At 35.9% G+C, this 14,847-nt stretch overlaps 2 protein-coding genes and 1 pseudogene across 3 annotated transcripts; 1 reads left to right on the top strand and 2 right to left on the bottom strand.

The window, feature by feature from the left end:
• Window positions 1-785: 785 nt before the first annotated feature.
• LOC104779990 (uncharacterized) lies at window positions 786-2,137 on the top strand. Its single transcript, XM_010504454.2, has 4 exons — window positions 786-1,170; window positions 1,278-1,367; window positions 1,554-1,726; window positions 1,804-2,137. Exons 1-4 carry the CDS (start codon window positions 861-863, stop codon window positions 1,996-1,998), a joined length of 768 nt encoding a protein of 255 aa, XP_010502756.1. The 5' UTR covers window positions 786-860; the 3' UTR covers window positions 1,999-2,137.
• A 202-nt stretch (window positions 2,138-2,339) lies between these two features.
• LOC104779989 (uncharacterized) lies at window positions 2,340-6,459 on the bottom strand. Of its 2 annotated transcripts, none has more exons than XM_087510007.1 (9): window positions 6,221-6,459; window positions 5,767-6,015; window positions 5,093-5,188; window positions 4,963-5,008; window positions 4,802-4,884; window positions 4,287-4,364; window positions 4,076-4,126; window positions 3,812-3,946; window positions 2,340-3,705 (listed from the first exon to the last, which is right to left on the bottom strand). In XM_087510007.1, exons 2-9 carry the CDS (start codon window positions 6,010-6,012, stop codon window positions 2,506-2,508), a joined length of 1,935 nt encoding a protein of 644 aa, XP_087366133.1. In that variant the 5' UTR covers window positions 6,013-6,015; window positions 6,221-6,459; the 3' UTR covers window positions 2,340-2,505. The 2 variants fall into 2 exon arrangements, with proteins under 2 accessions (XP_087366133.1, XP_087366134.1); XM_087510008.1 differs by having other exon boundaries at window positions 5,093-5,235; window positions 6,221-6,411.
• Window positions 6,460-9,709: 3,250 nt separating this feature from the next.
• Window positions 9,710-13,283, bottom strand: LOC147945495 (uncharacterized; annotated as a pseudogene).
• Window positions 13,284-14,847: the final 1,564 nt, after the last annotated feature.

The following is a 14,847-nucleotide window of genomic DNA, read 5'->3' as shown; positions in this document are numbered from 1 at the left end:
CCAAGTGATAAAGGAGATTCTCGGAATGGCTTGTGGGAACCACACTGATCCTATTGAGCTTCGAATCTGGTTATAACTGTGTTTGGGCGAGAAGCAAGGTTTAACAACATTCCTTTTTGCGGTCCAAAGTTTACAAGATCCTATCAGTTCTAAGTTTCGACATATATCAACTGGCATCAAACATTACGTGTGAAGATATACTATGATAATCATACTAGATAGTAGATATATAGATAAAGGATAAACTTGATAGGATATGCACAGGCCCGGCTCAAAAATATTGAAGTCACTGAGCTCAAAACAAGAAAATGGACCCTTTTCCCTGTGTTTTTTTGGGAACAAAAATTTTTGGACCCTATTTTCTTCCCAAAAAAAGACAAAATATGACTAGACCCTGTGCATTTGCACCTCTGGCACATGTCTAGAGTTGGGGCTGGATATACATGACTTTATTGGTTGCAGAAAACTAGTCAAACCCCTAAACTAGCTTCTGAAATGCTCCAGAGCTGTGGTTCTCAACAGCATCGATCAGACTTCTTCGATCGATCAACTGTTGCATGCACTAATGCGAGTGTGAGGTTTTCTATCGGTAAAATTGATGTATTTGGTTCATTTTGGTTTCTCAATTTAGGTTTGGCTAATTACTTTCTTTATTATTATGTGCTAGTCCCAAACAACACAAAGGCCTGGCTGGGCATTGTATTTTATTTTTCTTGTAATTTAAATTGAAAAAAACCTTAAAAACAAAAGAAAAAACAAAACAAAACAAAACAAAAACCTACAAAACGACGCCGTTACAACTTATCTACTTCCATTCAGCAAAAGTCTCCCAAACTCAGCCGCTCCAAGATCAAGAAACAATGCAACTCTCACTTGTTCAAGTCCCTTCAGTGTCCTCCTCCTACTTGAGATCTCACTACTCAACGATCCCTACTCTCTCCAGCTCCAGCTCCAACCCGTCTTGTTTACTTCTTCAGAAGTCCATCTTTCCTGGAACCAAGTTAACCCGCCATCTAATTTTTCGTTATCGGAAGAAGAAAACCTCAAATGGGTCTCCTCCTCGTGCTTCCTTGCTTGAGACCCCTGTCTTATGGGCTGGTCGAATTTGTGTCTTCTACGCTCTCGTGAAAGCTGGTTTTGCTGGATCCAAGTCTAACCCTATCGTTTCTGGTTTGTGTGGTTTTTAATCAATTACTTTTACTTACTCTCTAGGGTTCTTCTTTTTCAATGGTTCTTTGTTTTGAGTTTCTTTTTGTTTTATTTGCATAATCTTTTAGGTTTGGACAGCGGTGGTGTTGATGTTGAAGATGATGGCGCTGATCTTGGTTTTTCAAAATGGCTTCAGAACATTAAGGGCAACAAACCAGGTTTTGTTTTTGTTATGCTTATGTTACAACAACACTTAAGACGACTCATCTGTCTATAGGATAAGTCTAAATTTTTAATCCAATTTCACACATAGTATGAACAAGAATGAGATTGCTTGATTATTATCTAGCTTCTAATGTTAAGGAGTATGAGACAATCTTTTTATATTTGTATATATGTTTCAGAAAAGGATGCAGCTGATAAGAGGAAGCTAGTGAGCAAATGGCACCCGACAACAAAAGGAACACTTAGAAGGAACTACAGGGTACCTTCCAAAGGTGAAGGGAACCGCCTGCTTAAAGCCATTGCGTCGCTTCTCTCAGATGATGATCATTTTAGAGATGCTACAGCTCACAAGGTAACTACACATCTTGTCATATACCCACACACACTTGTTATTCTATGTTTCGGTAAACGGAGATACTACTATTGCAGGGTTGTCAAATACGGAGGGAGAGTGCGCATGGTCAGAGCGTGTGTTGCAACAATGTGAGAGCTCTGTTTGATGAGTTACCAACTCCTCATTTGGTGGTGGAGATCACACCTTTTCCTGCTGGACCCCTTGCAGAGAATGATTACCTCAAGGCCGAGAAGCTGGAAAAGATTCTTAGGTCAGGCCCCAACATTTGAACCCTCTGGCACTCGAGAGATAGTGTTCTACTTACTATGTGTCAAAAATCTAGAATCTGTACATACTCTACGATGTCGTCTTATTTTGCAGACGTTCAAATGTTTAGACTCTATGAAAGTTTTAGTTTCTTGTGAAAAATGGAGTTGCAGGTGACTCTTTTGCAAATGATAAAAATTTCAAAATTATATACCCATACAAGGTTTTATATGTTGAAGATTGGGTAAGAATAAGATAGTGAAAGAATTTCTCAAGTAACCTTTCAATATAACTGATTTGCCCACTTGTGGCAAAAAGGGACAGTTCATACTAAAGTTCAGCGGTCCCTTTTAGAGGCTTTGGATTTTCGGGAAATGTTTGTTCAGAGGACTTCGAACGAATTTTACATTCAATACAACAACAAAAGAAAATCATGTGTCTCCTGAAATTAAGTATGAACGTGAACATACGTTTCGGAATTTCTGTTCGGAAAATAACATACAATGTCCTATCCTTCACATACTACTGAATTAAACATCACCGGGTGAAAACGGGTCATACACTTGATGGACTCCAGAGTTGAACCGGTGGCGAATCTGTGGCTGGCCACGCGGTACTAGGTTATCATGATGAAAGACTGGTCTTGGAGGGAAATGAGTAGAATGCTGCGGGAATTGAGCTCCAGGGAAGTTCCTCGGCATCATCTGATGAGACGATGGTGGTCCAAAGTTCTGCAAGTTGGAAGATCTCGCGTTACCATGAAATGGCGTAGATGGATGGCTCAAGGGTTGTTCCATCTGCCTGTCGAAGTGCTGTAATCTTGTGAAATTTTGCTCAAGATGTCGAGGGTTTAGAGTGACGGACGGGGCTTGAAATGACAGATGAGGGAGATGAGCTGATTGAGAGTTGGGTCTAGGAGATATATGTGGTGTGGACACAACGTTTCGCTGTTGTGGTAGAAAACCAAAATCTCCGGAAAATGGTCTAGGAGCTGTATTTATGGGACGATCTAGGGGAGGATAAGTAGGAGCAAGACCAGCAGGCCTGCCAGTAATATGTGCTGACACTGACATAGGACGCATAGAACCACCAGAACCATATTCTGCTAGATGTTTCAGATTTATACTTGTGGGAAAGGGAATTGATGGTGGTTCAGTACCTTGCTGATGAGCTACCGGATGTGGACTAAAGTTAGGAGCCAGAGGCCGTACTGATTGGGCCATGTTGCTTGAGACTATGTCTGGCAACAAAGTTGGTCTATGTACAGGTTGGAAAGTAAATAGGGTTGATGGCCTCATAGTAGAATGTGGTCCTATTGGTTGTATCTGACTGCCAGCATATGGAGGCGCATTCACAGAATAGGCCCTTGGTGTGTTGGAAAGGTTAAAAGCGAACGAATCTGGCGGTCGAGGCATGTGGGAACCAGGAGGTAATGATGTGTCATGAGGAACTGGATATGAGTGTTGAGCAGAAAGAGGATTCAGGTTCATAGAATTGGATGGCAGTTCTTGCTCCTGGATACTATAACCATAACCTGAAGCAGAGGGTATAAGAGGTGGATGAAATGGAGCTTGATTTGAAGCCCAAGGAAAGGAAGAACCATGCTGTTGGAGTTGGCTTTCAGGAGGTTGTAAAGAGCTATCAGTTGGCTGTTCGGAGGTCAAGGCTGGAGTAGTTGAAATATCTTCAGATCTGGAAGATGAAGGAGCAGCACCAGCTGCCGTGTTTCCCTACAAAGGAAAATAATATACTTTTGAGTATTATATGATTGAGACTTTAAATAACAGAATGCTATATCATACTTCTAACTCTCTTATAGAAGATTTAGGAACTCACAGAAACTGAAGACATAAGTAGCTCAATTACAGCAATTGCTGCATCCACTTTTTCGTAAGTGTCAGATGATATCTGAAAATACAACGTTTGCCAGGGCGTCTGGATCTCATTTTCATGTGAAGGAGAGAGTTCAACCTGCACGATTCGATTCATAAACCTTCGCAATAAGAATTTTGAGAAGTTGTAGGGACCAACATGGAGAAGCAGAACAAAAATGATAGTCTATTATGGTTAACTCGATGATATTGTATTCCAATAATTTACCTTCTCTCCTCCTGTTTTAGTACCAAAAATTTGTACTTTGGCTCCCGTCTCCTGTTCCCATAATGAAAATACTTAGCTCGTATGCAGAGTAAAAATGGAATGATAACAGTAAGAAAGAAATGTTAGAAAAAGACACAGAAGGATGTTGACTCAAGGCAGGTAAGGAACCTGTAGTTTTGAATAGCAGCAATGACATTCATAGGTGACTTACTTTTTCGAGCCGCTTTTGAGTATCACCTTGGGAACCAAATATGATACTTAGAAAGCTGAAATCAGAATGTTCTTTAACCTGCAAAAGCATAGGTCCATATACAATATAAGCTGTGAAAAGCTGAGTTATCACATAACTTAGAAAGCAGAATCCAAAGGATATTGTATAGGTTTAATCAGCTTGCTATATTAAACCCTCAACTGATACATAAAATATGGTGGAATAATAGATAAAAGTCATCAAAAGGATACATAATTATATTCCACTTTTGACATGACTTTTAAACAGGACTAGAATGAGAAAAGAGAAACATACTCCGAAATAAGACCTATCCTTTCTTTAAACTCTACACATTCTCAATACTCTCCCAAGATACGACATGATCCATCTCTCAAACAAATGTACAGGACTTTCTAGATTCGGTGAGGTAGGTAGTAAGGCAACACTCCACATGAAAGCACAAATGCATGATTCGATAAAGGTTAAACCATCTATCTAACCAAGCAAGAACTTACATCAATCGGCAATCTAGCTTCTTTTAGCAATGGCTTATAATCACGTGGAGCCTTGTACCTCGGGTTCAGCTCGAGTATCTCCCCTAGAAGTAAAGAAACTATATATTACTTGAGGGAAAGCGAATGTCCAGATGGAATGAGGAATATTTAGTGTTACATACCGATTGCTTCGCGCTTCTCAAAATCCAGCTGTTCAGCAATACTGATCTATGAACATATAAACGGCAGATGAGTTTACATTGCTAAAGAATCATAAATGGAGAAGAAAAAAAAGTACTGAAAATCACTTACATCATTGGTGTTCTGTGAAGCTAAAGCTGATTCTCTATTAGTCTCCACTTCAAGAGTTCCCGAAGCCAGTCGCTGTGTAATCTGATCCAGGCGTTTCTGCTCAAAATTGGTCACCAAACACGCAGTTTATCACATAGTGGTACCTGACATGGATTTTTCCATTTTGGACAATTCACAGAAGACGCCGATGCGTGTTTAGTACCAACAGGCAAAACTAACATGACATTATTAGTCCTCTTGGCAACAGAATAAAGCCTAAAAGTCGAACATTGAGCTTCAACATATAATGTGGGCCAAATACGAGATATTATCTACAATATAGCACCACGTTGTAAAAAGAATCTATTATCTAACATTTCAATTGCAAAACCTGTGAACACTCTGACTTCACAGCAAATTTGTGCAAAAGCACCCAAACTATATTCAAACATTAAACCAGTCCTAGCAAAAATGTTCAAATTCCAATCCTAAATCTCCAAATCAAGGACATAAAGCTACCATAACTTTATGTAAGGGGTTCTAATCATATCATATTCCAATGATTAATCTCCAAATCAATTAATTGACTATCAAAGACACATAAAGCTAACTTGTCATTTTATAAGAAATTGTTCAAAATATAGCATCTAAGTAACAGTCAGTTGTACACAATAACATTTCATTCAATTTTTTACCTGGTAAGCTAAAACTCGAGCTTTCTTGACTCCAATGTCTTGTGACAAGTCAGGACCCCATTTAGTCTTTCTCTTCCCCAGCTTCAAGTGAAGTCCACTATCTTTATCAGCACCTTCTAGGGTCTTATTAGTAGTGCCACGTTGAAAAATCGGGATCAATGATCCAGATAATTTGTTCTTAGGGATAACAAATCCAGTCTTGGCACCACCAAACATTGAGATCTTCGCACCGCTTGTAGAAGTCATCTCCTGGAGTAAATTTAGCGGTGGAGAGAGATGATGGTGTTAACAATGGTAACGAGTAACGAAAGCATACAACATACGAAAGTCTGAAAACTTGAATTCAACAAAACCCACAAATCCCAATTCAACAAAACTACAAAAAAAACAACGAAATGAAAACCCACAAATCCAAATCTGCAAGAAACGAACAGTCTGAAACTTGAATCTGTACCTTGAGTAATGGTGGAGATTGTTGGAGCTTAAGAAACGAGGGGTGAGATCCAGGGGCGGCGTAAGAAGAGTCGAAAGAAGGGTCGCTCGGAGTAGAAGCTGGGGTTCGCCGGAGCTTCGTCGGATATCTCTTTAGGTCTTTACCAAAAATTCAAATACTCAGAACGCTTCGCAAATATGTGTTGTTTGACTGTTTTCTCCTTTCTTTAGCGACAACCCTTAAACGCCGTCGTTTCACTTAGAAAATTCAGAAGGAAAAATACAAATATATATTTCGCTTCCGAAAAGGTTCGAACTCGCACTCGAGTTATTCTAATACATACGCATACGTACGGAATACACTTGAGATATTCTAGTACATACGCATACGTACGGAATATAGAGAAAATCGAACTAGCCAATTAACGTACGGTTAACATATATGACTAGTGTATTTCTACAGATAAAATTTCTAAAAGTTTTATAATAAACTAACTAGTGCAAGTTTTTCATAAATTTAAGAGTTAAGGAAAATTTAAGAAATTTTATAAAAGTAATTCTAAAATTTTGTGTTTTTATTGTTTTTTCTCTTTTTAAACAATTTGTTATATTACTTGAAAGCAATTTAAAACTAAAGTAACAATAATATATGTTGCTGATCTAATCGTTTGAGTATTACAGGTTTTGAAACACATGGTATATTTAGATGAAATTATATACAATTGATGATAGTTATAAAATATTATCTTATAAATACTTTAAATTACTATTAAGACAATAATTTTATTTTAAATACACAATTAAAAAATAAGAAATTTAATTGTGTTTAAAATAAAATCTGATCAAAAAAATCATGAACCAATTTTGCATATGCGTTCAGTTAACGTGTCTGGTTCACCAAACAAACAACACTTTAATCTATATAAATGCTCAAGATCTAAAACAACAACTCTGGTTCACAAAAAACAGTGTGAACAATGTAAGTACTAAATTAATCAAAATGTAAGTTCAAAAAATATAAAGCCTACATCAAATCTATCCTGTTGAGGTCTATCATGAGAGTTGATGGAGCTCAGGTTGCTCTCCACAATTTGGGGTTTTCAGAACCAATATCATGCAAACATATATGATTGTGTGTGATGATCCTTCTTTATTCATACACAACTTGTATGATGATCATTCTTTATTCTTACAAAACTTGATCACATATGACAAGGTGCACAACCATTGTTCTAAACAATAGTAAAAATGATTCTCCTCAATTTCTCAACAGAAATATCTGATGATGGTTTGGGTGATGATCAACTACCATGACAACATATATTTCATTGTCCACTAAGAAGTCAACCCTTATTTCTATAACCTTTTCTGATAAGTACTGTTTACCCACATGTTTCCTATCCTGATCTAATATGTATACGTAAAGCTGTATTTCCTTACTTATTATATCAATTGCCACCTAGTTATAATTTTTAGAAAAAATGAAATTAATAAGAGTTATTTGGTATTGATAAAAAATTAATTGGATCATCCCATTAGTGACTCCAAAATCTGCGGGTATTCGATATGAATCTTACCAAAATAATAACTAATAATATTATCAAAATCATATGTTTTATATCATTTATCAACTAATTAAGAATTTTTAATATAGTTTAAAAAATTATGATGTAATAAGAGCCATTGTTATAATGTTTTTTTCAAAAATTAATTATGCAATAGTTTGATAAAATTATGGAATTCGTGATTTAAAAAAGTTTTGTTGAAAACTTTTTATGCAAAAAATATGATTCCATTACAAAATTAATATTTATTTTGTGAGATAATTTTCGAAATTATAATTTTGACGTTGTGTTTCATCATCCCATGCCATGCCTCGTCAACAATTTTAATATGTCTATCTATTTTCTATCTATCATGGTAAGGTTTTCTAGTTTTGAATAAAATAAACTATTTTACCTATGTAATTTTTAAAATATACTAAATGCCAACACAGCTTTTGAAATTATTAAATTCTAAGCAACAAAACAACGTCGTGTTGAGATAATGTCACCTCGTCACAAAACTCACGTCGTTTTTAAATAATGTCACCTCGTCACAAAGCATGTCGTTTAATTTAGCGTTGAAAATAAAACTCACATCACATCACATGGCAGAGGACAGGGGCCAGCGTTTTATATAAAAAAATTGGACGGACTAACAAAAACATATAAAAAATAAGAAAATGCTAAAACCTGCGACAATATGCGCTTCGAACTCGAGACATTGAGCAGTTAATGAACAGACTTCGAGTGAAGTCCACTATCTTTATCAGCACCTTCTAGGGTTTTATTAGTAGTGCCACGTTGAAAAATCGGGAATGATGCAGATAACAAATCCAGACTTGGCACCAAACATTGAGATCTTCGCACCGCTTGTACAAGTCATCTCCTGGAGTAACTTAGCGGAGTATTAAATTCCAATTAACCGGAAAAAATGAAAAATGATTGGAGGAGAGAAACACCGTTTTATTAATCTAATTAGAAAGTTTGTTACAAGATGTTAACCCCAATTAATATTGATTCTCAAGTATTTATATTAAACAGTAAACCAAAATTAATCTTGGTTTAATGAGATAACTCGGTTTGTACCATCTATCCTCACTACAACAAAATAGAGTCATAGTTACGCTAAAATTTGTTGCAATAATTCCATATTTTGTTGCAAATTTAAAAATACAATAAAATTGAGACACATTTTCTATTGTGGCTATATGAGCGTTGCAAATTGGTATTTGTTGTACATATATTGCAAAATTTGCAATAAATAGACTTCTTGCTATGTTGTCGTATTGATGCAACATTATTTTTATAGTAAATATGTCGTATAATTGTAACGTATGTTTGCAACTTCCATTTGTTACAAATTATTGCCACAAAAAAATATAGCAAATATTATTACAAATTTGCAACGAAATAATATATTGCTATATGTGTTGTATTAATACAACAATATTTATGCAGCAAATTAGTGGTATAATCACGATGGTCTAATGCAACTATACATTGTCGTAAATAAATGCTACGTAAAATATAAAGCAAAAAATATTGCAAATTCGTAGTAATTATTTTTAAATATACGCTCGTCGCATATATTTTTTGACGATGCTCACAACTAAAAATGTTGCAAAAATATTGCCACTGCAATTTTTATTTCATTGCATTATTAGTCATAAATATCATTGCCTAATTCCACTTAATTTTGCAACATTAATATGAATCACAGTATTTTTCTATATTTTTGTTGGACACATGATTTGTTAAATTATAATTTTTTATTTAAAACTTTCTTTTATTAAATATATATTATGATAGGGAAAAACAATGAAAGAAATAACGAACTTTATTAAATAATAAAATATTAAAATATTCCAATATGCAAAAATTAAAAATAATAGAAAAAACCAACCATTAATAAAAACTAAGTTCAGAATAGAAACCTAAAAAAGATAACTAAAACAAGTAAATGAAACTTATTTGTTCACACCATTAGAGGATTGACGGGAGAACAACATGTCAAACATTCTCTAATCCTTCAAGCTTAATGAGTCTCTCTTTGATTTCTGCATTCTCTTTGTAAAGCTCTTCCAACTTTTGTTTGATAGTTTCATCATTTTCCACATTCTTTTCAAAGGTGGCTGCCACTCCACCGTTGACTGAGAGTTCATTGAGAAGAGCTCCTAGTCCAAACATATGACCGTTTGTTGCCTCCACAATCTATAATATATGGTAAAAACATTTATGAGACAAAACATTTATGATAAATACTTGGAAATCAATAGAAGTTTTGAAAATTTATGTTTACCTTTAAATATATTTCATTCTTATTTTCCTGAGTTAGCTCCTCTATTGCTGTTACAGGGATATAATCAAGAAGAATATAATCAAATCCCTCACTGATCTGCTTTGCCTTCTCATCGACAAATGATCCATCTGATTTCTTGTGTGTCTCTCGAAGAACATCTATGTATGATGCATCTCCATTTTTTTCTTTCTACAAAATATCAACAAAAAATATTATAGTAAAATGTTAAAAAAAATAATTCTTGAATAATAATATTCAAAATGTCTGCAACTTTGGCATATGAGCGTGAGCCTGCTTGATGCTTGTGAGGTCCCAAACCATTTCGGTCAGACATCCGGCTCTTAGAAGCTTTTTTACTTCTCTCCTTAGCTTTTTCTGTTCCCCAATAGTCTACAAGAGCTTTGTATTGATCATCAAGGATCCAATATGGCTGTTGACCCCTTTTTTTAACTCGGCTAATCATATCAATTAGCTTAGTTGCAGCACATTTGTGAAACATTGTAAGCACCTCATGTTCAATGATGGGATTCCAATTGAATTTTCTCTGAAAAAATATATTAAAAATATGTATTATATAAAAATGGAGTTTTATAACGATTTCTAGAAAGGAAAATTGAAAAACAAAAAAATCACATGTTGCCCACAAGTTAGATTTAAACAAGTCACATGATGAACAAGATGAAGAAGAGTTTGATCTCAACAAGGAAACTGGGAGAGCTTTGGTATTGGATATGTTGATGATTTATTTACCCATGCTTTATTAGCTTTTGTATTTTTTCAAGTTTCTCTTTGGTTATTTATTTAGTTTTCTTCTATTTCTCAATGTAAGACATGTTCGAAAGTTTTTTGGTTCTTCTAGAATTAAGACATGTTCAAAATTTTTCTCTTATGCATCAAGCTAGTTTCTATTTGGTTATTTATTTAGTTTTCTTCTATTTCTAATAAAAGATGGAAATCATGAGAAGAAACGTGTAAGTCATACACTACAAGAAAACAAGCCTTTTGCGATGGAAGAATTTATAGCAAATCCCTCGCAAATAGGCAAAAACGATGGAATTGCGAGGAACACACTTCCCTCGCAAATCGCTTCTCGCAAATTGGTTAACATCGCAAATCCCTCGCAAATTTTGCGAGGAAAAAAATGCTGTCGCAAAATCAACGCAAATTGCGAGGGACAATATCAATAGCAGATTCCTTGCAATTTGGTTCAAGCTAATCCCTCGCAAATTTGCGATGGATTTGCAACATTTATGTCTGTCGCAACAGCTGAGATTTGAATTAGGAATTATTCATTTTGTAATTATGTTTATTTTTAATTATGCAAATTAATTATGATTAATTTCTAATTAGGCAAACTAAAATTCATAATTAGCCCAAAAAAACTTTGAATGAAAACTGAAATTAAAATTGTAATACAAAATGTTGTTAAACTTACATAAACATAATAATATAAGTTCAAAACAAAAATCAAACACATCTTCTGAATATACAAACACAAGTTCTCGGATACAAACACATAAACACATAAACACAAGAGATCCTAAGTTGGTCTGGTGATACCTCCTGCTCCGGTCTCAGGTCTGGTATCTCCTGCTCCGGTCACATTGGTGGCAGCAGTCTCAGGTCGGGGAAATCTTGCAGCAAATTCAGGGTCCTTCTCAGATAGATAATCGAAGTAGGCATCATAGCAATGCATCTTCTGAGTATTTTGTTGCAACTTCAATGCATAATCTTCTAGCTGAGTAGACTGACTCACAAGAACAGCTTCGGCCTGAGAAAGCTTCTCAGCTAGAATGACTAGATCTTCAGTCGGAGTAGGCGTCAGAACAACTTGAGCTGAAGATGCTTCAGTTTGCATAGTACTGACTCCATATATCCTATTTTTCTTCTTCGGAGCAACCTGCAAACAACAAAAAACAGAGACACAATGTAAAGTTCAAAGAGATAAAACAAAACAGTATGTAAAGTTCAAGAATTTACCTCAGCAAAAATTCGGTTCTTCATACTAACTGACAATCCGCCAGAAGCACTACTCTCTATGTTGTCCCCTGAGCATAGCCCAGTTTCAGCCTCAGTTATCCTCGATGACACTTCATGGTATACTTTCTCAGATAATCCATCCACAAACGACCCATCAGGTTTCCTATGAGTATCTTCTAGGACTTTCAAGAAATCAGGAAGTGTCTCACCAGTAATCTCCGACTTAAAAAAGATATGAAACAACAAAGTATTAGACTAAAGCAAGAATTTATAGGTAATTGTACTAAATAACTAACTAAACATACTTACATGTTTTCGTGCACGAGCTTTAAAGGAGGTCTGACCAGACCGGTGTTTATGCATTCCAGTGCCATCAGGATCACTGTATCGAGCATTTCGACTACTGATGCTCTTTTCCTCAGATTTTGGTTCACACCAAAACTTGACCAAGCCGTCCCATACTGTCGGATCAAGCCACCGCGGCTTTGCATCATCACCTTTTACTCTCCACTTAGACTTCCACCGAGACACTTGATCAGTCATCCGGGTCTTCAACTTGCTTTCAAACTCGGCTCGAACTCTCCCATTGATGGACTGGTCCCAGTTATATGTTTGCTTGTAAAAACATAACATGAATCAAAATCAGAATCAAGTAAGTAAAAACAAAATCTGTAATTTAAACACATCAACAAACATTTAACTTACTGCAAACGTTTCAAACCACCGGTTTACAACCGCAGCTGGTGTTTGGGTCCAATTGGCATGAGCTCCTTTGAAATCTCTTTCAAAGATGGCCCGAACAGTAGCAGCAACCGAAGGATCCTCATCAAACCTACAAATCACAAGAAAAAAAGAAATGAGGATCAATGAAAATATATCTAAAAAATTAGACAACCCTAACTACATTCTTACCATAGAGTACCCGGAGGGCGTTTAGGGTCCAATTTCTTTAAGCTAGCACGACCGGGACTTGCAAGTAGCTCTTCCAAAGTAAAAAAAGAGAGCTGAGTAGACTCATCGTTGACACGCGAAGTCGATTGTTGTGGTGGAAGATGATCTTCCACCGCCAGTGAGGTTCCTTGACGATTCTCTTGGATCACCGGTGAGGTACCTTGCGAGGAGGCGGGAGAAGCTACCCTTGGAGCAGAGGCAGAAGAAGGTAACCTTCGAGAAGGGATGGGAGGAGATAACCCTTGAGAAGATATAAATCTTCTGTAAACGTTTTGGCTCCCAGAATGATTTTGGTTCTCTTGTGAAGACATCTAAAAAACAAGTCCAAAAAAAAGATATAATTAGAACCCAAAATCGAAAAACCCTAAATCGATATAACCTAAATCGGAAAACCCTAAATCGATATAATTAGAACCCTAAATCGATATAACCCTAAATCGAAAAACCCTAAAATCGAATCGAAACCCTAATCCCAATCGAATCGAATTAAAACCCCTAATCCCAATCGAATCGAATCGAAACCCTAATCCCAATCGAATCGAAAAACCCCTAAAATCGAAACCCTAATCGAAACCCTAATCGAAACCCTAATCGAAACCCTAATTGAAACCCTAATCGAAACCCTAATCGAAACCCTAATCAAATCGAATCGAAACCCTAATCGAAAACCCTAAATCGAAACCCCTAAATCGACAAACCCTAAATCGAAACCCTAATCGAAACCCTAATCAAATCGAATCGAAACCCCTAAATCGACAAACCCTAAATCGAAACCCATCTAAAAAACAACAGAAGAAGAGAGAGGAGGAGGAGATTAGTCGGAGAAGGGATGAGAGGAGGACAAGACTAACCTGAGAAGGGATGGGAGGAGGAGTAGACACCGGAGAAGAGATGAGAGGAGGAGTAGACAACCAGAGAAAGGAGTAGACAACCGGAGAAGACAACCGGAGAAGAATGAAATCGGAAGAAGAAGAGAAGTTTTTAGGGTTTGTCGGCTGCGGGTGTTGGTTTGAGCTTCGCTCAAACTAGGTTTTTTACTTATATAGGAAATTAATGGCGTCGCAATTCCAACGCAAAATTTGCGAGGGATTTACTAGAGTCCCTCGCAAAAGCATCGCAAACAATAATTAATATAAATTTTCTTATTTAGAGTTTTTTGCGACCAATTTGCGAGGGAACGTAGCAAATCCCTCGCAAAATCTTTAGGGTTTAGGATTTGCAATTGTCATTAGTGCCCTATCTTATATTATAAATATTGAATTATATCAATTTAATAATTATTAGTAATGTAATTAGTCTTAAAGGTTAAGGTTCAAGGGTTTAGGGTTGTTATTTGCGAGGGAATTGCTATGTATTGAGTCTTTTGCAATGGATTTGCGACGAACTTGCTATGGCTCTAGCAAATCAGTCGCAAATTTGTCGCAAACCTTCAATATCTAATTTGCAAAAACCATCAAAATAATTGTAACAAATTAGTCAAATTAACTTTCAAGTATATTATAAGGTCCAATGGTGTCATCATACTCTTTTCTATCATCAAACTTTCCAAAGTTGTCCAATTTTGCATCTTACTCTAAACATGATGATGTTCTACACTATATCACATATATGTTCAATACATTGAGACAAATTTTTGTCAAATTGTCCAATTCTCTAACAATTTTGTGTTGCACTGCTATCTTTGATTAATAGTTTTGGATTCATCTTTTTTAATCATTAATAGTAATGTAATAAGTCTTTAGGGTTTAGGGTTTATGGTTAAGGGTTTAAAGTTTTTTTTGCGAGGGAATTGCTATGTTTTGAGTCCTTTGCAATGGATTTGCGACGCATTTGCTATGGCTCTAGCAAATCAGTCGCAAATTTGTCGCAAACCTT

Source organism: Camelina sativa, chromosome 4, assembly GCF_030686135.1.
Source record: "Camelina sativa cultivar CO46 ecotype springtype chromosome 4, ASM3068613v1".
Taxonomy (NCBI): Eukaryota; Viridiplantae; Streptophyta; class Magnoliopsida; order Brassicales; family Brassicaceae; genus Camelina; species Camelina sativa.
Note: the sequence above shows the minus strand (reverse complement) of the source record. Positions and strands in the feature narration are given on the sequence as shown.